Raw genomic sequence first — 25,794 nt, 5'->3', positions numbered from 1 at the left:
CAGGTGCACGAACACAAAACAGGAAACAACTACCCACAAATCCCATAGAAAAAACACCCCTCTTAAATAGGAGCTTCAATTAGAAGCAACGAGGAGCAGCTGCTTCCAATTGAAGGTCAACCCAATAAACACCACATAGAAATAGACATACTAGAACTAACATAGAAATAGACTAACAAGAACAAAGCCCAACAAACCCCGAAACACTCTAAACAAACACCCCCTGCCACGCCCTGACCAAACTACAATAACAAACAACCTCTTTTACTGGTCAGGACGTGACACTATTGTTGTATGTATATACAGTACCAGTCAAAACTCATTCTAGGTTGTTTCTTTATTTTTATTATGTTCTACGTTGTAGAATAATAGTGAAGACATCAAAACTATGAAATAACACATATGGAATCATGTAGTAACCAAAAAGTGTTAAACAAATCAAAATATATTTCATTTTTTAGATTCTTCAAAGTAGCCACCCTTTGCCTTGATGACAGCGTTGCACACACTTTAGTCATTCTCTCAACCAGTTTCATGAGGAATGCTTTTCAAACAGTCTTGAAGGAGTTCCCACATATGCTGAGCACTTGTTAGCTGCTTTTCCTTCACTCTGAGGTCCAACTAATCCCAAACCATCTCAATTGGTTTGAGATCAGGTGATTGTGGAGGCCAGGCCATCTGATGCAGCACTCCATCACTCTCCTTCTTGGTCAAATAGCCCTTACACAGCCTGGAGGTGTTTTTTGGGCCATTGTCCTGTTGAAAAACAAACGATAGTCCCACTACGCGCAAACCAGATGGGATGGTGTATCGCTGCAGAATGCTGTGGTAGCCATGCAGGTTAAGTGTGACTTGAATTCTAAATAAATCACTGACAGTGTCACCAGCAAAGCACACCCACACCATCACACCTCCTCCTCCATCAAATACACATGCAGAGATCATCTGTTCACCTACTCTGCGTCTCACAAAGACACAGCGATTTGAACCAAAAATCTCAAATTTGGACTCTACAGACCAAAGGACAGATTTCCACCGTTCTAATGTCCATTGCGTTTGTTTCTTGGCCAAAGCAAGTCTCCTCTTCTTATTGGTGTCCTTTAGTAGTGGTTTCTTTGCAGCAATTCAACCATGAAGGCCTGATTAACACAGTCTCATCTGAACAGTTGATGTTGAGATGTGTCTGTAACTTGAACTCTGTGAAGCAATTTTTGGGGCTGCAATCTGAGGTGCAGTTAACTCTAATGAACTTATCCTCTGCAGCAGAGGTAACTCTGGGTCTGCCTTCCTGTGGCAGTCCTCATGAGAGCCAGTTTCATCATAGCGCTTGATGTTTTTGCGACTGCACTTGAGGAAACAAAACATTACAGAAATTTCCCAGATTGACTGACGTTCATGTCTTGAAGTAATGAAGGACTGTCATTTGTCTTTGCTTATTTGAGCTGTTACCAAATAGGGCTATCTTCTTTTACCAAATAGGGCTATCTTCTGTATACCACCCCTACCTTGTCACAACACAACTGATTCTCTCAAACGCATTAAGAAGGAAAGAAATTCCACAAATTCACTTTTAACAAGGCACAGCTGTTAATTGTAATGCATTCCAGGTGACTACCTCATGAAGCTGGTTGAGAGAATGCCAAGTTCTCTCACGTCACCCCGCTCCTCTGCTCTCTCCACTGGCTTCCAGTTGAAGCTCGCATCCGCTACAAGACCATGGTGCTTGCCTACGGAGCCGTGAGGGGAACGGCACCTCCGTACCTTCAGGCTCTGATCAGTCCCTACACCCAAACGAGGGCACTGCGCTCATCCACCTCTGGCCTGCTGGCCCCCCTACCTCTGAGGAAGCACAGTTCCCGCTCAGCCCAGTCAAAACTGTTCGCTGCTCTGGCACCCCTATGGTGGAACAAGCTCCCTTACGACGCCAGGACAGCGGAGTCAATCACCACCTTCCGGAGACACCTGAAACCCCACCTCTTTAAGGAATACCTAGGATAGGATAAAGTAATCCTTCTAACCCCCCCCCTAAAAGATTTAGATGCACTATTGTAAAGTGGTTGTTCCACTGGATATCATAAGGTGAATGCACCAATTTGTAAGTCGCTCTGGATAAGAGCGTCTGCTAAATGACTTAAATGTAAATGTGTAAAGCTGTAATCAAGGCAAAGGGTGGCTACTTTGAAGAATCTCAAATATAAAATATATTATAATTTGTTTAACACTTTTCTGGTTACTACAGTACATGATTCCATATGTGCTGTTTCATAGTTTTGATGTCTTCACTATTATTACACAATGTAGAAAATAGTAAAAATAAAGAAAAACCCAGGAATGAGTATGTGTGTCCAAACTTTTGCCTGGTACTGTATATATATTTTAATAGTGTGTTATATTGTAGCATTGTATTGATGTTGATTGTTTTCTGCCCAGGAACTACAGATGAAAATGAGCTATCTAGCTAAATCTGGTGCAATGGCATGTTGTACATGGTCCCCGACAAATACATGAATACATCAGAAATAATAGGAGGACCAGAATGGCAACAAGCCCTTGGGCTGTATTGGGTTTTATCATCAATATTGTATTATATATGTAGTGTTGTCTCCAGCTGGAGCAGCCTTCTACCTTAAATTCAGTCAATCAATCACTAACCTGTTTGAGAACCTGGATGAGGATACATTTCTTCTACAACAGTTGTAAATTACACTTTTGCAAGTCATAAAAAATTATGCTATGGAGTTGAGGTCAAAAACTGAGAAATAATAATGTCTTCCGTCTACACAATGCATATTCATTTGGCACATGGAAAGCATCATTTAATATCACCATGAATAGAATAGTACAAAATAGAATAGACTGTACACTCTTAGAAAAAAGGGTTCCAATAGGGTTTTTCGGCTGTCCCGTAGAACCCTTTTTGGTTCCATGTAGAACTCTCTGTGGAAAGGCTTCTAAATGGAACCCAAAAGGGTTCTACCTGGAACCAAAAAGGGATCTTCAAAGGGTTGTCCTATGGGGACAGTGTAATAATCATTTTAGGTTCAAGATAGCACCTTTTTTCTAAGATGGTAGAACTCACCCTGGCTGGTTGTCTTGATAAGATGAGTAAATCCGCCTGGAGTTCTTCCTGACACTCTTGTGTCGCTTCATGGTGGTCGAGGGTCTACTGACCACAGCAGTCTCAGACACGCCACTCATACTGACCGTAATTCAGCACTCGTGTGTGTTTCTGAGTGTGGGTGTATGTATGCAAGCTTAAACTTTCAGCTCTGTCCGTCCATCTGTATGTGTGTTAGGGTCAGGCTGAGTATGTGCATGACGAGTGTCCCTGCGTGTGTGTGTGTGTTCTCCGTGGTATTTGCTTGTCCGCGTGTGTGTGCAGTTCAGTTCAAACTTTCAGAAAGCACTGACTTGACACATCCCCCTGTGCTCTCCTGAGACTCTCTGCAGACTGATTGAGGCAAAGCTGAATGAAGTCTAGGGGCTGTGTGTGTGTGTGTGTGTGTGTGTGTGTGTGTGTGTGTGTGTGTGTGTGTGTGTGTGTGTGTGTGTGTGTGTGTGTGTGTGTGTGTGTGTGTGTGTGTGTGTGTGTGCGTGTGTGCATGTCCGAGCTGAGAGACGGGAGTGGCTGGGGCAACCTGCAGTCGTGGTACCTCATTGGAGCATCAGACAGACCCTAGGCCACACAAGCCCTGCCTGCCTCTTTCTCGGATCCAATCAGAGACATACTGATCTCTTAAAGGGCTAGTGCATGCAACACACACACCACACACACCACACACCCACACCTCCCTGGCTGTCATGGGGGAGTTGTATATTTGTGGCTGACACAACTATGGTTGGTTTGTGTGTTTTTCTCCAATCAAACTCAAATAATGAATCAGTGATAATATCTTCTAACAGTAAAGCCTGTGACTCCATTCAATCAAACCCATAATGCAGTATAGGCCACTGTGAGGGGAGTTTACTTGGTGTTTTCTTGACAAAAGCAATTTGCTCATCCATTTGACCCCAGTGAAATGAACACAATCTAAAACTTTTTTCAATTCACTTCATGAACTGACTGAATTGAAAAGTGAATTGAGCTAACCCTGGTAGATAGTGGATACCGATCATAGTATATGATCATTTAAATAATATAGTGTACATTGTAATTCTTACAATTTCATTCAGTGTCTTTCCTAAGTAGGTCTAAAATGAAACCCTAAGCATTAAATAAACCCCTTTGGAATCTTTTGCCAGGAACACACAGAGAATTTTAATCCGGTTCACATACAGAGGTGCTTTCATAAGCCTTGGGGTGTAGTCAAATCAGATCAAATCACACCTCTTAACACAAATACAAGGAAATGTCTCTTCTCTGAGAAGTGACACCACGGCTAGTTAACAATAATATGATAATGGACCATATGTTCAGTTGACTCGTGGAATCGTTAGTCTGTCGTTTTAGAATAGAAGGCAGAAGGTTATCGTAGCCCAATCGAGGGGGGACGTGTTTTTTTATGCAATTTTTAATTGAGCTCTCTGTGAGTGGACTCCATGGAGCACATCAGACAGGAACGATTGTCTATGCGGGAGTCGATGGAAAAGTTTTAATTTTAACTGAAAACCTGGAGACTGAATTGTCAGATCGTGGTCTTGCATGCTTAATAATACATTTAAGGAAAAGTTCAGGGATGCGTCCCAAATGGCACTATATTCCCTACATAGTGCACTACTTTTGACAAGGTCCTAGAAGGCTCTGGTCAAAAGTAGTGCACTAGAAAATAGGGTGCCATTTGGGACATAATCCAGGAAGTAGTGATGTTATGAAAACATTTAGTTTTAGTTTAAAGATATTTCCAGTTATTTTAGTAAGGTATTGAAGGCTGAAGTAAGACAGAGTTTGTGAAAAACCCTGGGCCGACATCTTTAAATCTATGCTTTAATATGTAATAACAAAAGTGATATTTTATTATGTACTGGCACTGACTACCCAGGCCTGCAAGCAAAAATGGTTGCAATGACTGGCTAACGCCCTTTGCAGCGCCATGTGTTTTACACCGGTTTTAAAATGATCATTTTTTCATTTTTTTTTACTTATTTTTGGTGACAGGAAAACATCTTTACCTGGTTATCTGACCAGAAAACCATCTTAAAACCAGAAAATGACATCAATATGATATCCCATGCCAAATAGGGTGGTGTGAATTGGGGTTATACTATGTATGGACTGCAATCTCTCCAGAAAGCAGACAGGCCACACTAGGTCATCTTGCTTTGTAGATTTACTATCTCTTTAAGGTGGCTGGGCTGAATAGGAGAGATGTGCATGTTAGTATCTCGTTTTCAGACAGACTAGCTATCAAAGAATAGCACCATCATTATCAACAGTAATTATGCAGTACTGCCTCACTGGGTTCCTCCACTGTACTGTCTCTCCCCCTACACACTCTTACAACGAACACACACATTCCCACACCCGAGCTCACACACACCCAAGTAATTCAAGCATCAATGGCTATTGTGACTAGTACAATAGAGCTGTCGGCTATGCTTCAGTGCTTTGAACACAAGTTTCGATAGTTCACGAGACATTAATTTGATGAAAGGTTAATTAGAAGTTCGTGGGAGCGTATATAAAGGCTTTATCAACATTATCTCACTGTGCCAGTCTTTGGAGACATAAGTTCCGGCTGTAGGGGCTTCTATGGACCTTCCATAATAGGACATCACCACACAAAGTTTTTAAAGAGTTTTTCCTCTGGAGTCTACTTTGAGTTTCAGGATGACTTTGGGATGATATTTGATTATGAGCCGTGGATGAAATCGTGTTAAATACCATAAACCTCTAGTCCTCTACAAAACAGCACGTGATTTATTTCACGCCAAATGACCAAGATCAAAATGGCAGTAATCTAAAAGACCGTGGGGCAGTTTCCTGGACCCAGATTAAACCTAGTCCTGGATTAAAAAGCAGAATCTCCATTGAAGGTGCTTTCTGATTCAGGACTAGGTTTAATCTGTGTCCGGGAAACGGCCCCTCAACGGTCATTACAGATTTCAGATATAGACGATCCTCGCCCATAAAATATCAATACTAAAGCTCTGTTTAATGGGATGAGCGTAGGAACGGATTATAGAAAGCGTTGTTCATCTGTGGTGCCAGTGATGTCCTTTATAAAAGGCCTATTTTGGTGTAATACATAAGCAATAGCGTTGGAACATCAACACATTCACATTACAGAAGGCTCGGTATTGAACCTCCTATTCTATTTCACAGATTTAAAATGTTCTATATTTTATGTCACCAAAGATGCCACTGTGCTGCTTTTATGATATCCAATTCACAAGAAAATACATTTATGGAGACAATTATTTTCCTCAGCCTGATGTAATGTCCCTGGATTACAATGATAAAACAAAATGGATAGATGTAACAAGATTGATCTGTGGGGAAAAAGCCAAGATCTATTACACACACACACACACACACACACACACACACACACACACACACACACACACACACACACACACACACACACACACACACACACACACACACACACACACACACACACACACACACATACACTTTAGCCTGAATTTAGATGTGTGTGACTGGTTTCTGATAACGATGGGAAAATAGGGACATTTATTTTTATATGGCTTTAACACATCATTTAGGGTTAGGGTATAGGGTTATAGGTTAGTATAAATGTTATACTGTACACTATAGGCATGGTATAGGGTATAGCCTACCTTAGAGCATAACTGGATGGATTGGGCTCCTAAAGTGTGTCCTGTATTATAGGGTATAGGGTTAGTGTAGAAGGTATAGGGTGTAGGGCCCTCGAACTCAACTCTGGACCTCGAAGCCAGTTCCACTGCGTTTTTTAGACCTGGGACACCATGTCGGTGCAATAATAATAATAATCAGGTAGAACAGAAAACCAGCAGGCTTCAGACCTCGTAGTTAGTTTATAGCCTACCTTAGAGCATAACAACTGGTTTTGAAGTTCTCTGATCTCAAAGTGAACAAAAAGTAAATCTCCCTTCAGCGGACCACAGCCCTTTGAAATAAAATAGGCCTAATATTACCTGTCGCAAATGGCACCCTATTCCCTTTATAGTGCACTACTTTTAATCAGAGCCCTATGTGCCCTGGTCAAAATTACTGCACTATAAAGGGAAAAGGGTGCCATTTGGGATGCAAACCATGAAACCCAAAGCTCTAAATGATCTACAGCCTATAAGGGTTTTCCCATTGAGAGTATAATTACAGGGATAACCTCTAACTCTGTCCAAGGTCAGACATGTTAGTCTTCAACCTCCATTACCGCCAGTTCGTCTAGAGAGCTGCGGCACAAAGCAAAATGTAATCTCCGCCGAGAGATCGCTTTGCTGAGTTGGGACTTGGTCCAGCGCTATAACTCTGTGAGACAATCAAGCGGGGAGAAATTGAATCATGAAGTTGTAATGATAAAGGAAGCAGCAGCGGTAGCCCCTCTGCTGAATGATAGTGTCCCCTTCTGTAAATCCAATACCAGGTTTTATCTACTTTGTAATGAAGCTGATTCGCAACTAAAGGACCCTGGAGACAGAGTGACGTGGAAGGGATGGCGTTGTGAGGTATGTAGAGAACACACTCCTAGAGAGGAGTATGTCTGGGCCTAGGCGTGCTGTGTTAGGTTATATTGAGAAAAGGTTGCAGGTTGGTTGTCTAAAGTAGTCAGTTGATCATCTTGGACTAATGCTCTTCTTTTTTCTTTTCTTTTTTACAAATTTTTATTCATTTTTAGGCCTAATGTTCAATATTACATTAGGTCTAATAGGTTTGGCAACTGGGGGCTCAGACTGATTAGAGGTGGCTAGGCTACAGGGGGCTTAGACTGATTAGAGTTGGCAAGGCTACAGGAGGCTCAGACTGATTAGAGGTGGCTAGGCTACAGGAAGCTCAGACTGATTAGAGGTGGCTAGGCTACAGGGGGCTTAGACTGATTAGAGTTGGCAAGGCTACAGGAGGCTCAGACTGATTAGAGGTGGCTAGGCTACAGGGGGCTCAGACTGATTAGAGGTGGCTAGGCTACAGGAAGCTCAGACTGATTAGAGGTGGCTAGGCTACAGGGGGCTCAGACTGATTAGAGGTGGCTAGGCTACAGGGGGCTCAGACTGATTAGAGGTGGCTAGGCTACAGGGGGCTCAGACTGATTAGAGGTGGCTAGGCTACAGGGGGCTCAGACTGATTAGAGGTGGCTAGGCTACAGGGGGCTCAGACTGATTAGAGGTGGCAAGGCTACAGGGGGCTCAGACTGATTAGAGGTGGCTAGGCTACAGGAGGCTCAGACTGATTAGAGGTGGCTAGGCTACATGAAATAGGCAAGGATACACTTGAGATATGAAAATAACATAATTCAGGTTTTAGACTAGTCCCTGTCTACAGGGTTTTCCTAGGCAGGCAGTTCTTTCATCTCTATTTTAATGACATCGGAAATACCTTAGTCATGACTTCTTCTCACCGGAACTTCCCGCCAATAGTGCTAAATCTGCCGGCGCGTGATTCACAGTGCGGGAAAGTGATGCCTGAGCGCGTGTTTCGCTGGAACATCTATGCAACGGAGATGAGGCTGAAAGGTAATGAAGATTTTAATCTCCTACGCCAGCAGAAACATCTACAGGGCCTATACGTTCTCTCTCCTCTGCATGAATAGCCTTGATAGAACAAACCATTTTGCAACTGCTCTTCTTGTTTTGAATGACATGCTGAATCCCTGTAGCATTTGAACAATCAATTGTTAATGAATATGAGACATCCACAGGCCTGATCCACAATCAATTATATGCTAATAAAATAAATCTGTGGTTATTTATAATAGTGCATAAAACTTTGACTCTGCTACTGATGATTGTGACGACGGAGAAGGGCGACATCTTACGAGTTCCAACCCAACTGTCTTATATAGTGAGTGAGTGTGTTTATCTGAACTTTTTTCGTACGGAAAGTTTGTACTTTTATTACATAAACTGAGTGTACAAAACATTAGGAACACCTTAATATTCAGTTGCACCCCCTTATCCCCTCAGAACAGCCTCAATTCGTCGGGGCATGGACTCTACAAGATGTCGAAAGCATTCCACAGGGATGCTGGCCCATGTTGACTCCAATGTTGTGTCAAGTTGGCTGGATGTCCTTTGGGTGGTGGACCAATCTTGATACACACAGGAAACTAATAAAGCCAATGAAACGGACAGTTTTACAAATGGTGGGTCTACAACATGGATGGGCATTCAGAAATTTCCATTGTGGCCGACACGGTAGGCTACACCTCAGTAAGCATGAGCCAACGTCTTTTGGACGTCTTGTTTTGGTCCGGTCCAGACCCAACGTCTTTTATTTGGTGTTTTACAAAACGGTAGGCTAAACACATAGATTGGCATTCATAACATTAAATTTCAGGCAACACTGTAGGCTAGACCTCAGTAAGCATGGACCGACGCCGATGCCTTTTGGATGTCTTTTTTGGGGTCCAGTCCGGACCGGCCTTGACTTGCACATCCACAGATTTTGGATTTTGGTCCGGTCCGTACAAAACCTGAACATATCATAGACGTCTATGTCTCCTTGATTTGGCCCAAACACAGACGTCTATAAATTACGCCTTTTCAACTTTCATTCAGAACCGAAAATAAACTTGATTTCAACCTCCTGGAAAATATGTATTTTAAATGTACGGAAAATACGTCTTTTCACCCTTCATTCAGAACCTAAATTTAACCTAACTTCAACGTCTGGAAAATATGTATTTTACATGTCTTTTCAACGTCATTTTGCTTATTGGGACTATACTAGTTTTGCAGTGGCAGCATTTTTTGGTCTTTCCTAGGGCAGCAGAAGGGCAAGGACCGGGCCTGCTTCTAAACAAGGACAGTTTTTTTTCTGATCAATTTGATGTTATTTTAATGGGCAGCAAAATGTGCTATTCTTTCAAAAACAAGGACATTTCTAAATGACCCCAAACTTTTGAATGGTAGTGTACCTAGAAAGACTCACAGCTGTATAAATGCTGAAAAAGGTGATTCTAATTGACTCAGGGGTGTGAATGCTTAAATAAATTAGATATTTCTGTATATAATTTTCAATACATTTGCAAAAAATTATAAAAACATGTTTCACTTTGTCTTTATGGGGTATTGTGTATAGATGGGTGAGAATTAAAAAAATACAGTTGGGGGCAGCTGCAAAATGCAGGTGTTTCAGCCTAGCTCAGTGCTTTCTGTGATGGTGGGGCAAGCCAGCAGAAAATACAGAGCGTTGCGTCGTGATTGGCTCAATATTCTGTCACTCATGGGGACACTACGTCACCGCCAAGTCTAAGGCTAGACCTAGACAATTCTAGACCCTTGGGTGCTGCCATAGAGTTACATTAGAAGTGCCCATCCAAGAAGGCTCAAGGTCATTGGCCACAGATAAAATAATGTCAAATCACGTTATATCTACAGTAGCTTTGATTGGACTGATCATGTCAACATCATACTTTCAAAATCTTAGCTAGCAGTCATCATCATGAATCAAGTCGACAATCTACTGGCAAATCCTTTTTAATCCTCATCATATGAAGAGAAATAATGAAGAGAAATTATAGATAAAACGTATCGGTGCTCCTCGGCCATTGGGACATAAACATTACACAACAAGTTGGAAATCGCAAATTCAACAATGACTGGTTTGGAAGGAATCAGTGGCTAACTGCAAGCATTGCAAAGCAATCCTTAGCCTGCTATTCAGTAGAGTGGCTGTGTGGACCCAAGTCTAAGATTAAGGGTCTCTTTTTGTAGTTTCAAATGATAAACATTCAACATTGGCCAATGAAGCATGATTTGTGCCGTGCTCAAAACAACTGTTAACTCGGAACTGCAAAATCTGACTTTAGTGAGTTCAAGACAACTGGGAACTCTTGAAAAATGAGCTCTGACTGGGAAAATACTTTTTGAACTTTCATCCAACTCGGAATTGTAAATTGGGAACTCGGGCTTCTTTCTAGAGCTACGACCTGAAGATCACTGACGTCATCATGATGAAACTTTTTTTTTTGAGTTCCCAGTTGTCTTGAAAGCACCATAAATACAAAGAATGCCAGACTTTGATGACAAAGTTTGAAGACAATATTTTCCCACAAAGGCCCGCCGCAACACCATCCTGAGTGAGCACAGCACAACAAGGTGAGTCCAACAATTTATTGTATGCTGCTGCATAAATTATGTAATATGCCAGGGGATATGTATACTGTAGCTAAAAAAGTAATACTAAGTGTATGTTGTGTAGTAAGTAGAGGTCGACCGATTAATCGGAATGGCCGATTAATTAGGGCCGATTTCACGTTTTCATAACAATCGAAAATCGGTATATTTGGACGCCGATTTTTTATTTATTTATTTATTTACACCTTTATTTAACTAGGCAAGTCAGTTAAGAACACATTCTTATTTTCAATGACGGCCTAGGAATGGTGGGTTAACTGCCTTGTTCAGGGGCAGAACAACAGATTTTTACCTTGTCAGCTCGGGGATTCAATCTTGCAACCTTACGGTTAACTAGTCCAACGCTCTAACCACCTGCTTTACATTGCACTCCACGAGGAGCCTGCCTGTTACGCGAATGCAGTAAGAAGCCAAGGTAAGTTGCTAGCTAGCATTAAACTTATCTTATAAAAAACAATCAATCAATCATAATCACTAGTTAACTACACATGGTTGATGATATTACAAGTTTATCTAGCCTGTCCTGCGTTGCATATAATCGCTTAGGTACACGTTGCTCCAACCATAAACATCAATGCCTTTCTTAAAATCAATACACAAGCATATATTTTTTAACCTGCATATTTAGTTAATATTGACTGCTAACATGAATTTCTTTTAACTAGGGAAAATGTGTCACTTCTCTTGCAACAGAGTCAGGGTATATGCAGCAGTTTGGGCCGCCTGGCTCGTTGCGAACTGTGAAGACTTTCTTCCTAACAAAGACAGCCGACTTCGCCAAACGGGGGATGATTTAACAAAAGCGCATTTGCGAAAAAAGCACAATCGTTGCACCAATGTACCTAACCATAAACATCAATGCCTTTCTTAAAATCAATACACAGAAGTATATATTTTTAAACTTGCATATTTAGCTAAAAGAAATCCAGGTTAGCAGGCAATATTAACCAGGTGAAATTGTGTCACTTCTCTTGCGTTCATTGCACGCAGAGTCAGGGTATATGCAACAGTTTGGGCCGCCTGGCTCGTTGCGAACTAATTTGCCAGAATTTTACGTAATTAGGACATAACATTGAAGGTTGTGCAATGTAACAGGAATATTTAGACTTAGGGACACCACCCGTTAGATAAAATACGGAACGGTTCCGTATTTCACTGAAAGGAAAAACTTTTTGTTTACGAGATGATAGTTTCTGGATTCGACCATATTAATGACCTAAGGCTTGTATTTCTGTGTGTTTATTATATTATAATTAAGTCTATGATTTGATAGAGCAATCTGACTGAGCAATGGTAGGCAGCAGCAGGCTCGTAAGCATTCATTCAAACAGCACTTTCGTGCGTTTTGCCAGCAGCTCTTCGCTGTGCTTCAAGCATTGCGCTGTTTATGACTTCAAGCCTATCAACTCCCAAGGTTAGGCTGGTGTAACCGATGTGAAATGGCTAGCTAGCGGTTAGCGGAGTGCGCGCTAATAGCGTTTCAAACGTCACTCGCTCTGAGACTTGGGAGTGGTTGTTCCCCTTGCTCTACATGGGTAACGCTGCTTCGAGGGTGGCTGTTGTCGATGTGTTCCTGGTTCGAGCCCAGGTAGGAGCGAGGAGAGGGACGGAAGCTATACTGTTATACTGGCAATACTAAAGTACCTATAAGAACATCCAATAGTCAAAGGTATATGAAATACAAATCGTATAGAGAGAAATAGTCCTATAATTCCTATAATAACTACAACCTAAAACTTCTTACCTGGGAATATTGAAGACTCATGTTAAAAGAAACCACCAGCTTTCATATGTTCTCATGTTCTGAGCAAGGAACTTAAACGTTAGCTTTCTTACATGGCACATATTGCACTTTTACTTTCTTCTCCAACACTTTGTTTTTGCATTATTTAAACCAAATTGAACATGTTTCATTATATATTTGAGGCTAAATTGATTTTATTGATGTATTATATTAAGTTAAAATAAGTGTTCATTCAGTATTGTTGGAATTGTCATTATTACAAATACATAAAAAAATTGGCCGATTAATCGGTATCGCCTTTTTTTGGTCCTCCAATAATCAGTGTCGGTATCTGTGTTGAAAAATCATAATCGGTCGACCTCTAGTAGTAAGCTGTTAGCAGCCCATGTGCCTCACCCTAATAATTTGGTGGTGCACATGTAGCCTCAATAACCTGTTTTTGAGAAATGTAATCATCAAATATTGTAAGAGCTTTCATTGTCTGCTTAGATGCACCCTTTATTTATCATAAGAATGGCCCATGTTCTGAATTCTGTCGCTGTACATTTCAAAAGTGCTACTTCCATCCTGGCTCGCTCTCATTAATGTCTTAATGCTATTACGAATTGCCTCTTATCCGCTTCTCATCCCCTTATGCCATAGTTTGTACATCTCAATTGTCAGTAGAAACCACATTTGTTTAAGCAAGGCAGGCATATCAGCTATGATTTTTTTTAAAGCAGTAAATGAGGCCGAATGAACTGTTTCGCTGCCAGACAAGGCTCCGCTGATACCCAGGTGTAACAGTGGTATAATGCAATTAATGTATTGTTTAGTGTTGTGTTGTGGCTTAGCTGGCATGCATCCCACATTTCTAGTTTTTTCCCCCAACAACATTTACATGCTAAAATCGCCACTGCTGAAGGCACTGTACATATCTACCACAAATACCACGTACCGCTGCAAATTGATCTGGTACAGGTACTATAGCTCCACTCTTGTGTATTTTATTATATTCCTCATTGTATTATTTTTAAACCCTGCATCGTTGGGAAGGGCTCATCAGTAAGCATTTCACGGTAAAGTCTACACCAGTTCTATTCGGTGCATGTGACAAATAAATGTGATTTTGATTCGATGAGGCTTGTCTGTTTCATCAGATGGATTCAAGATTGAAATGTCTTTATTGGCCTATGTTAAACCATATCAGAGAAACAAACTAGAACAGCTGAATTTTCTGATGAAAATGGGTGTGCTTGGTTTTTATCTAAGTGGAAGAAGTGTAATTTGTTAGATATAAGAGAGGGATTGGATGCAAATTCTCCTATGAAAAAGCATAGTAGTATTGGGAATAAAACTACTCATGCTTAAATCAATTAAATTCCCTCAGTTGGACCCTGAAACAAATGGCATGTGAAAGAACTAGGCCTACAACTAACTATACCCCAAAATACGCCATACAGCAACCACAATGTTATGGTAATTAGCATAAGATTTACTTTAAAAGCCTTAACTATCAAGGGAAACATTTCAAACTATTATTTTAAACAGAAGCGTAATTTACATAAAGTACACTTTATATCTCCCCCTTAATGCATGCCTCAATTTGAATAAACTTGCAGCTGCCGAATGAGCCATATTATCGTTTAATTGAGCAAATGTTTTTGTGAAAACACCACTAGGTCATAAAAGCTAATAAATAAAATGCCTTGGTGATAATTCTGCTATGCCTATGGCTGTCTACGAACGGCACGAATCAATTAAGCATTAAAACTAAACATTATAGCGGCTGTCAGACTATAGCGGCTGTCATTACTACTGGTATTCCATTTAATCTGCTCTGGTAATGGTGCCCTAGCTCAGCAAATCGAGTCTAAACTAATATTACAGACAGCTCACCAGAGCCCTGTTCTATGAATCTGGTTTGAGGAGTTAGCGAAGTAACTTTGGTCAACTCTGAGTTCAACTCGGGATAACTGGTGACACTGGCTCACCTTTTAGCCAGGTACATTTCTACGGCAACGAATCGTTCAGAACTAACCTGCTCCGGGCAGGCTAATTTAGGACGAACTCAATTTATACCCGAATGAAGCGTCTGAGTCGCGAGTTGAGGAACGATTCATCAGATTCTCTCTCGCAAAAATGGTGTCATCATCCCCTTCATTTGAGAAAGACGACTGAATAAATATTTTATTAATCTAATGTTTTTTTTTTGTGTTAAAATATAGTAATAATGAAATACCTATCACATTACATATTTAGTAATGACAGAATGAGTATAAAACTTTACGGAAAGTAAAACATTAATTACGTCATTAACGATACATAATACAAAGAATAGACCAGTCAGTGACACCAAAGGCTACTGAATTTACAAGATAAACTTTTATTTCGTTTCGATTTCGCACAAATGTAGCTTGAGTTGGAACGTGAAGCTAACTGAAGCTGTTTGCTTTAGAATTACTCAGGGTTTTCTATCTCAGGGTTTTCTATCTTGTATAGCCCTCTGGAAGCTGTACACGGCCAGTGGCTGGATTCGTAAACAGCCTGATGGCACCTCCTAGTGGATTGATATACATTTGCAGTTTGTGAACCTTCCCAGTCGTCAGCGGTGACTAGGTGCACCGAGAGGCATGAAAACGAAATGCATTCATCATTGCCCGTTTTTTAAAACTCAAGTCAAATGAACTATTTTTGGACGAGTAGCATATGCACAAAAACCTGCACATTGTTTTGTTGGACAATCATCTCTGTTTGGCATCAGTCGTCAACGGATGCCTTTCATTAAACCATTGGCTCATTCTTTAATTTCCAGACACAAAATCCATGTCTGCAGCCTCACCCTTCAAAACAGGATGATATTATGTATGGCCTCTTTTCAGCCCGTTATGTATACTGAACAAAAATACAAACACAACATGTAAAGTGTTGATCCTAGAAATGTTCCATACGGACAGAAATATTATTTCTCTCAGATTTTGGCCACAAATGTGTTTACATCCCTGTTTGTGAGCATTTCTCCTTTGCCAAGATAACCCATCCACTTGACAGGTGTGGCTGTCAAGTGAAGCTGATTAAACGGCATGATCATTACACAGGTGCACCTTGTACTGGGGACAATAAAAGGCCACTCTAAAATGTGTCACACAAGTTTTGAGGAAGCGTGCAATTTCTGTACCATAAGCTGCCTCCAATGTCATTGGAGTTTGGCAGTACATCCAACCGGCCTCACAAGGGCAGACCACGTGTAACCACGCTAGCCTAGAATCTCCATATCCGGCTTCTTCACCTGCAGGATCTGAGACCAGCCATCCGGACAGCTGATGAAACTGAGGAGTATTTCTGTCTGTAATAGAGCCCTTTTGTGGTGATAAACTCATTCTGATTAACTGGGCAGAGGCGCAGCCATGGGTGGGCTTGGGAGGGCATAGGCCCACCCACTGGGGAGCCAGGCCCAGCCAGAATAGATTAGGGCCTAATTTATTTATTTAAATTGACTGATTTATTTGTATGAATTGTAACTAAGTCAAATCGTTGAAATTGTTGCATGTTGCGTTTATATTTTTGTTCAATACTTTGTTCAGTATAGTAAGATGCATAGGGTGTATGCTGTATATGTCCTTGATGGGTCATAATATAGTGGACTAGTAAAGATGCAGGTACAGTAATGAACATTCCCCCTCAGTTTCAATCAGCATGATGCATCTGCAGGCTCTCCTTCTCTCTCTCTCACTCTCTCTCTCTCCCTCTCTCTCCCCTCTCTCCCTCTCTCTCCCCCTACCCCCTTCCCCAGAGAGGCTCACTAGCCGTATGGTAAACACTGTAATTGGTTCTACCCCCAGGTGGTCAGGCTCTGCAGCAACAGCTTGGAGAAATGAAGACAAATTGGATGTGAGAGATTTAACCAAACAGAGGAGAAACAGACTGCAGGGAAAATAACCACTCCGTTTAGACTTCTTCTGAAGAGGCTGGTCGGAGTTCAAACAGCTTGTCACGCCCTGACCATAGAGAGCCTTTTTATTTCTCTATTTGGTCAGGTCAGGGTGTGATTTGGGTGGGCAATCTAGTTTTCTTATTTCTTTGTTTGGCCTGGTATGGTTCCCAATCAGAGGCAGCTGTCTATCGTTGTCTCTGATTGGGGATCATACTTAGGCAGCCTTTTCCCCACCTGTGTTTGTGGGTAATTATTATTTCTGTGTGTGTTTGTGTGCGCCACGGTTGCGTCACGTTCTGTTTACCTGTTTGTCTGTGTAAGGTTTCACTTCGATTAAAGGATGTGGAAGTACATGCACGCTGTGCCTTGGCTTATTTATGATAGGGAGTTTGAAGACAGTGAACGTGACACAGCTCCCTTATCTTTAGATTTTCTGTTCTTTTGAGACAGACATGTGGACCAAAGGACATCCCAGTTCGCTGTCATTAAAAAACGAAAAACCAAAGATAGAAAAACAAAAACGCTTTCAATCTTTAATGATACTAGCCTACAGTACATTGTTTTCTAAACGCTATTGCAATAGCCAACAGTTCAATAGTATACATTTTGTTGATTGTTTACATATTTTTGTTTTATGGACAGTGACAGTTGGAAGGTAGAGAGGGAGACAGATAGGTCCAGTGGCGATTTTAGCATCTAAATCTTGGTGGGGCAAAAAACTATATTTGTTATGCCCACAAACTGTTAGAGCCTACATAAAGCTGTCCCAGCCTCAGAGTCCCAACAGCAGTCCCAACACCTTACCACTGCTACATCTGGCTATCAGCGGAACCTTGTCTGGCAGCGAAAACAGTTCATTCAGCCTCATTTACTGCCTTTAAAATAACATGCAAAACAGGCAACCCAAAAAGGTGGGGCGGCTCTGAATGACGGGTTGCCATTGGATAAGCCTACGGTAGGTGGGATTCGTGGCCCCGTTGCCTGCAGGTATGTGTGTTCCAGTGTAGGCAGAGCTACCACTAGACCAAACTTCAAGTAATTCACTGTTTTAACATGAGAACTAATCACCCTTCATTTGAACACACTGCGTCTTTAACAATCAAATAAATTAAATCAATTGGTATCAGACAGTAGCCGACATGTCAATCAATCAGCACTAGATGGCAGAAGCGAGCCGTGTCTCTATCTTATTCTGTATATTGGAGTGACTCACTACGTCCCAAATGGCACCCAATGGCCTGTGTTGTGCACTACTTTTGACCAAGCCCTGGCGAAAGGAGTGAACTACATAGGAGATAGGGTGTCAATCAAATGTATTTATTGTGCCCTTATTACATCAGCCAATGTCACAAAGTGCTGTACAGAAACCCAGCCTAAAACCCCAAACAGTAAGCAATGCAGATGTAGAAGCACGGTGGCTAGGAAAAACTCCCTAGAATGGCCAGATCCTAGGAAGAAACCTAGAGAGGAACCCGTCTCTGAAGGGTGGCCAATCCTTTTCTGGCAGTGCTGGGTATAGATTATAACAGAACATGGCTAAGATGTTCAAATGTTCATAGATGACCAGCAGGGTCAGATAATAATAATCACAGTGGTTGTAGAGGGTGCAATAGGTCAGCACCTCAGGAGCTCAAGTTCTGCGCTCGTGTGTATAGCTGATACATGCTCTAACTCTCCTCTCCTCCCCTCTCCTCCCCTCTGCTCCCCTCTCCTCTCCTCTCCTTTCGTGCCAGTCAGTAGAAACCCCAAAACACAGAAACCAAAACTGGTTTCCCCTCCTCAATGTCCCTCCTGCAGATGCACTGTGCAGTCAGTCATCATATAAACCATTCTCTTTATTTCTGTCTCAGGGATCAAACGGTACAACAGACGCTGAAAACACATGGCTGGAGCATCACACAAATTAGCTGGTGTTAGTTCTCTCTCTCTCCAACTCTCTTCCTCTTGTTGTCTCTCTCTCTCTCTCTCTCTACATTGGGGAATCAGATCATGTTGTGGGAGATGTTAGGGACAGAAGACAAGAACATAGGAATGTGTTTCTACATCTGCATTGCTTGCTGTTTGGGGTTTTAGGCTGGGTTTCTGTAGAAGCACCTTGTGACATCTGCTGATGTAAAAACAGGCTTTATAAATACATTTGATTGACTGATAGGAATGTGAGCAGCAGACTCATGCTGATTAAGTTGCTATAAGTGTGCGTGCTAGCTACTAAAGCCTTCTGTTCAAACATTAGGGATTAAAGTAAATCCCTGAGCCCAAACGTATCATGCCCTAGCAGAAGGTTTATCTTTTTAGAGGACTGTCTTAGCAAATTAGGCCCACGGGTAAAGTATCAACCGTCGGTTGACGGTTTGGTTAATCGTGTTAATCATGCCTAAAAGAAAATGGTGAATATTATCCATTGTGTGCAGAATTGTTTTGTTTTTTGCAGAGAATGTAATTTTGGAGGGAAGCTCAGATGAAAGAGAATGATCTTCTTTGAACATATTTTTGTTGTTGTTGAAAGAAACACAGGAGCGTTTTTAGCTGATGTAGCAGCTCTGTTCCTCTCTTACTCCTCTATGTCCCATATAAACACCTTTCATTGGATACAATATTTACTACATTTCTGAACAGGAAAGCTTTGACTCCAACCTCAAGGGGAGACTTGCTTTATAGTGGAGATGAATTGTTATCTCATGACTGCTACAGTATTCCCTACAGTTGTTTTGAAAGCAGTGTGCTCGGCTGCAACACAGCCTCCAAAAGGAATACGTTCACATATACATTTTTGCAAACAGCCAAAGACTTTCAAATTAAGAGTTGTTGAAACGCATGCTCAGGCCCCCTAGTCGATTAACTGCAATGTACTGGAAATGCCTTGTAAATAAAACGTGCTGACACATCGTAATCTCCTGATTTGCAAAAACAATCTATTTGCATTTAATTATTTTGCTCTCAGGAACAACAAATACGCATTTACATTCTCATGTTCTGTCATGTGTTTGAATCCTACTCATTGGAAGTCCCATGACACAGAGAACCTGTGTAGTCCTGACTGGCATGGTCCTTTACACTGGACCTGTCACCACTGCCTGACGCTGGAACCTCGCTGGTGTGTGAAACTGAATACAGCTGTCTAATCCTGCCCTGCTACAAAGACTCTTTGTGAAGACCGGAGAAAGAACCTGGGAACAAATAGCATATATGAGATTCGTCCCAAATGGCACCCTATTCCTTATATAGTGCACTACGTTTGACCAGGGACAATAGGGTTCTGGTCAAAAGTGCTGCACTATATGAATAGGGTTCCATTTGGGACACAGACTTTGAGATGATCCCTTCTCTTTCCTACATGACTGAAACTCTTACACGAACATCTCAAACTTGACTTTTTCTTATTATTCTTCATCTGTAAAACCTAAAGGGGGAACATGTAGAATATAATAGAATATAAAAAGTTTCCCTTTTGTCCAACCTCACATGATAACCACACAAGACAACTTATAAAGAAGAAAGATGCATGAGAAAGGCCAACTCTGCAATTCACAGCGTTATCTAAGATGTAACTTTCTGGCTGTCATGCTATGTCCCCTCACTAGAGGTCATTATCAGGTTGATAGAGATACTGTCATGTTATGTCCCCTCACTAGAGGTCATTATCAGGTTGATAGAGATACTGTCATGTTCTGTCCCCTCACTAGAGGTCATTATCAGGTTGATAGAGATACTGTCATGTTATGTCCCCTCACTAGAGGTCATTATCAGGTTGATAGAGGTACTGTCATGTTCTGTCCCCTCACTAGAGGTCATTATCTTGATGATAGAGGTACTGTCATGTTCTGTCCCCCCACTAGAGGTCATTATCAGGTTGATAGAGATACTGTCATGTTCTGTTATGAATCCTTTGTTCCCCTTTGTCTCACTGCAGCATTGCCAGACTCTCAGTCTGGGGTGGGGTACTGTGTGTGTGTGTGTGTGTGTGTGTGTGTGTGTGTGTGTGTGTGTGTGTGTGTGTGTGTGTGTGTGTGTGTGTGTGTGTGTGTGTGTGTGTGTGTGTGTGTGTGTGTGTGTGTGTGTGTGTGTGTGTGTCCTTGTTTGAGACACTTAATTGCTCCTGAAAATAGCTCTGGATAAGAGCGTCTACTAAATGGCTGAAATGTAAAGATAAAATATCCCCATTCATGTGACACAGGAACTGGACTAAAAAGAACCAGAAGTCTACTTACAATGTGCTGTGTCAAAGAGTAATGTCTGTTTTAGTGTGTTCAACCATAAAGGTCTTCTGTCTATAGTAATACTGGGTTTAAGTTAGATCATTGGGTGATAATTGAAACAAAGAAAGAACTAGTGAATGAATGTGTATACTCTATGTAACACATTGACCCACTTCCACTAGAGAGACTGTACATATGAATGACCAAACAAATACATTAGGTAAAGAAGTGGCTAGACTAGAGCCCCCAGGGTTTGGATAGTCTGTGTGTGTGTTTGTGTGTATTTGTGTGGGTGTGTGCCTGTGATCCCGTTCAATCTCTTTGATCAGACTTCATTGGTGATGAGGGGGGATGCTTAACATCATAACACACTGACCCACTTCCACTAGAGAGACTAGTGTAGGAACTTTCAAGGGCCTAGTTACATCTCAGAGCATCACTGGATGGACAGAGACAGAGACAGAGACCGAGACCGAGACCGAGACCGAGACAGACAGACAGACAGACAGACAGACAGACAGACAGACAGACAGACAGACAGACAGACAGACAGACAGACAGACAGACAGACAGACAGACAGACAGACAGACAGACAGACAGACAGACAGACAGACAGACAGACAGACAGACAGTGCTGCCTGCAGCACTGAACATCACTGCCTCCATACCTCAATGATCAAAAATCATCATAAATGTTGGTTCTCCTCTAACACCCTGGTTCACTGATTCTCAATGGGACTGTCGACACACAACAGTGTGGTCACAGCCTGCTGCTGAGGTCATTGTTGAGTTGTAACAGTGTGGTCACAGCCTGCTGCTGAGGTCATTGTTGAGTTGTAACAGTGTGGTCACAGCCTGCTGCTGAGGTCATTGTAGAGTTGTAACAGTGTGGTCACAGCCTGCTGCTGAGGTCATTGTAGAGTTGTAACAGTGTGGTCACAGCTAGCTGCTGAGGTCATTGTAGAGTTTTAACAGTTTGGTCACAGCTAGCTGCTGAGGTCATTGTGGTCACAGCTAGCTGCTGAGGTCATTGTGGTCACAGCTAGCTGCTAAGGTCATTGTGGTCACAGCTAGCTGCTGAGGTCATTGTGGTCACAGCTAGCTGCTGAGGTCATTGTGGTCACAGCTAGCTGCTGAGGTCATTGTGGTCACAGCTAGCTGCTGAGGTCATTGTGGTCATAGCTAGCTGCTGAGGTCATTGTGGTCAGAGCTAGCTGCTGAGGTCATTGTGGTCACAGCTAGCTGCTGAGGTCATTGTGGTCACAGCTAGCTGCTGAGGTCATTGTGGTCATAGCTAGCTGCTGAGGTCATTGTGGTCATAGCTAGCTGCTGAGGTCATTGTGGTCAGAGCTAGCTGCTGAGGTCATTGTGGTCAGGGCGTCTTGGAGTAGGATTGCTGATAGAGGACCAGGTTTGCTATTTGGTTCATAACTAAAATGATTTATATGGACAGGCGGGAACTGATCCTAGATCACCACTCCTGCTCTAGGGTGCTTTTTGAAAATGGGCCTAGGACAGCATCTTCACTGCAGGGTTGTCGGTCATTTTCCATTTCAACTCAATCAATTCAGGGCCTCGATTGAAAGGGACACAGAAAATAATGGCCCATTTTCAATTTATTGGATTTCAAACGCTCTCCTGAATCGACCAAGTAGAAAGAATTGAACCCAACCATGTGTTTCACTTAGATAAGAGTAATGATGATCATCTCCAGGTATTCTATCTATCTGTTTATCAAATAACTCTACCCTGTAACAGGAACAATCAAACACTTCTAACCATAGATAATAGTACATTCATATTTATTTTAAATCCTACTTTGTTTTGTTAGTCTATTTTAATTAAAGTGTGGTGTGACCCTTGACATATAATAACAATAGTTGTATCTCTATGGTTCCAACATGTTGTGTTGCTTGCTGCTGTGAACAAAGCAGGACCTTGACTGAACTCATTTCAGAAAGAGGGGATATCCAATTGTAGGGTCAAGCATTCAGAGGTGCTAAGTAATCTCAGCCCCCAAAAGCTATTGTTTAGTCAGAGCCCTAAAATGAACCTCAAATTACTATGATTTCTCATAGTTTAAAGATAGAGAGAGAGAGACAGACAGGGAGAGAGAGAGACAGACAGGGAGAGAGAGAGAGAGAGAGAGAGAGAGAGAGAGAGAGAGAGAGAGAGAGAGAGTTTATTATCTATTTTGCTTTGGCAATGTAAACATATGTTTCCCATGCCAATAAAGCCCCTTAAATTGAAATTTAACTGAGAGAGAGAGAGACAGCATGGTTTAAATAGCAGCGGTTTGCTCTGTTTTCATTTAAATAATAATTGGCTTAATAGAAGTTGCTTTTTTAAGACTCAAGATAATTAATTGCTGGCAGTAACAACAAGGAATTGATTTATTTCATTGAATTGATTTCCTGCAGAAAGTGTTTTCTCTCAGGGTTGATTGGAACTCATTATAAATGCCTTGAGCCTTGGGAGCCAAACACTTTCCACTCTTCCAGGTCCACACATACATTCATGGTACACACACAACTGCTGCTACCAGACTCTTATTTACTATTGCTTATACTGCACAATTTAAAACCTCTTTGGGATAGGGGGCAGTATTTTCATGTCTGGATGAAAAGCGTGCCCAGAGTAAACTGTCTGCTACTCAGGCCCAGAAGCTAGGATATGCATATTATTAGTAGATTTGGATAGAAAACACTCTGAAGTTTCTAAAACTGTTTGAATGATGTCTGTGAGTATAACAGAACTCATATGGCAGGCAAAAACCTGAGAAAAATCCAACCAGAAAGTGGGAAATCTGAGGCTTGAGAGTTTTTCAAGTGATTCCCTATCCAATATACAGTGTCTGTGGGGTCATATTGCACTTCCTAAGGCTTCCACTAGATGTCAACAGTCTTTAGAACATTGTTTCAGGCTTCTACTGTGAATGAGGAGAGAATAAGAGCTAATGGAACCAGGTGTTTGAGAAAAAGGCATGAGTTCAGTCACGCGCATGGCCTTGGGAGCGAGCTGAGTTCATCTTCATTCCTAAAGAGAAAGGAATTGTCCGGTTGGAATTTTATTGAAGATTTATGATAAAAACATCCTAAAGATTGATCCTATACATCGTTTGACATGTTTCTACAAACTGTAGTATAACTTTTTTTACTTTTCGTCTGGACTTAGTAAGCACGCGCCTTGCTTTTGGAATAGTGAACCTAACGCGCAAACAAAATGCAGGTATTTGGACATAAAGATGAACTTTATCGAGCAAAACGAACATTTATTGTGGAACTGGGATTCCTGTGAGTGCATTTCGATGAAGATCATCAAAGGTAAGTGTATATTTATAACGCTATTTCTGACTTCTGTTGACTGCACAACATGGCGGGTATCTGTATAGCTTCTTTTGGTGTCTGAGCACTGTACTCAGATTATTGCAAAGTGTGCTTTCGCCGTGAAGCTTTTTTGAAATCTGACACAGCGGTTGCATTAAGGAGAAGTGTATCTTTAATTCTGTGCATAACACTTGTATATTTTATCAATGTTTATGATAAGTATTTCTGTAAATTGATGTGGCTCTCTGCAAAGTCACCGGGGGTTTTGGAGCCAAAACATTACTGAACATAACGCGCCAATGTAAACTGAGATTTTTGGATATAAATATGAACTTTATCGAACAAAACATACATGTATTGTGTAACATGAAGTCCTATGAGTGTCATCTGATGAAGATCATCAAAGGTTAGTGATTCATTTTATCTCTATTTCTGCTTTTTGTGACTCCTCTCTTTGGCTGGAAAATGGCTGTGTGTTTTTTTGTGACAAGGTGTTGACCTAACATAATCGTTTGGTGTGCTTTCACTGTAAAGCCTTTTTGAAATCGGACACTGTGGTTGGAGTAATGAGAATCGTATCTTTAAAATGGTGTATAATACTTGTGTGTTTGAGGAATTTTAATTATGAGATTTTTGCTCTTTCGAATTTGGTGCCCTGCACTTTCACTGGCTGTTGTCAAATCGATCCTGCTAACGGGATTTGATCCCTAAGAAGTTTTAAACACTTGCCCTCCAACCCCCCCTTCCCCAGAACACATGTAAATATTGGACTATAAATTGTGCCTTCCTGTATTATACTGATGTTAAATGTTTATTCTGTTCTACTGAGACATTTACTTTATGTTAGTAGTCTTACATTTTATTATTTGTTACTGTTGTTGCATTGTCGAGAAGGAACCTGCAAGTAAGCGTTTCATTCGATGGTGTATACCATGTGTATCCTGTACATAGAACTAATAAACAACTTGAAAGGTCAAGTAAGATTATAGTGAGGAATATTTATTCTTCATATCGTCCACACGGCTCTGAAAAATACTGAAAATGGCTTTTGGATATGTGGAATGAATTATATTTATTCATTTTGTAGGCAACAGTCTATTATATTCTATTTATTTCTATTATATGTGTATTTGTTTACACAATGCTGTATTTGATTCTATTCTTTTGAGAGTCTGAGTCAGACAGGACAAAGGAATCCTGTCTGAATGTCTGGAGGGAAGTTAGAACCATCATCTGCTGTCACAGCACCACTGGGATGAAATAGCACACCTGTCTCCGAGAGAAAATGTGTGCTATTACGTGTGTGTGTGTGTGTGTGTGTGTGTGTGTGTGTGTGTGTGTGTGTGTGTGTGTGTGTGTGTGTGTGTGTGTGT

General features: G+C 41.4%; 1 protein-coding gene across 1 annotated transcript in view; it reads right to left on the bottom strand.

The window, feature by feature from the left end:
* LOC106562704 (transmembrane channel-like protein 3) overlaps positions 1-3,434 on the bottom strand; it is an 87,358-nt gene extending 83,924 nt beyond the window's left edge. Inside the window, exon 1 of the mRNA XM_014127690.2 lies at positions 3,080-3,434. Coding sequence (XP_013983165.1) covers positions 3,080-3,198 — 119 coding nt within the window. The 5' untranslated portion in view covers positions 3,199-3,434. The remainder of the gene's footprint in view (positions 1-3,079) is intronic.
* Positions 3,435-25,794: the final 22,360 nt, after the last annotated feature.

The sequence above is a fragment of the Salmo salar genome, chromosome ssa11 (assembly GCF_905237065.1).
Source record: "Salmo salar chromosome ssa11, Ssal_v3.1, whole genome shotgun sequence".
In the NCBI taxonomy this organism is placed as follows: domain Eukaryota; kingdom Metazoa; phylum Chordata; class Actinopteri; order Salmoniformes; family Salmonidae; genus Salmo; species Salmo salar.
The sequence above is the reverse complement of the archived record's forward strand: the minus strand, read 5'-3'. Positions and strand labels throughout refer to the sequence as shown.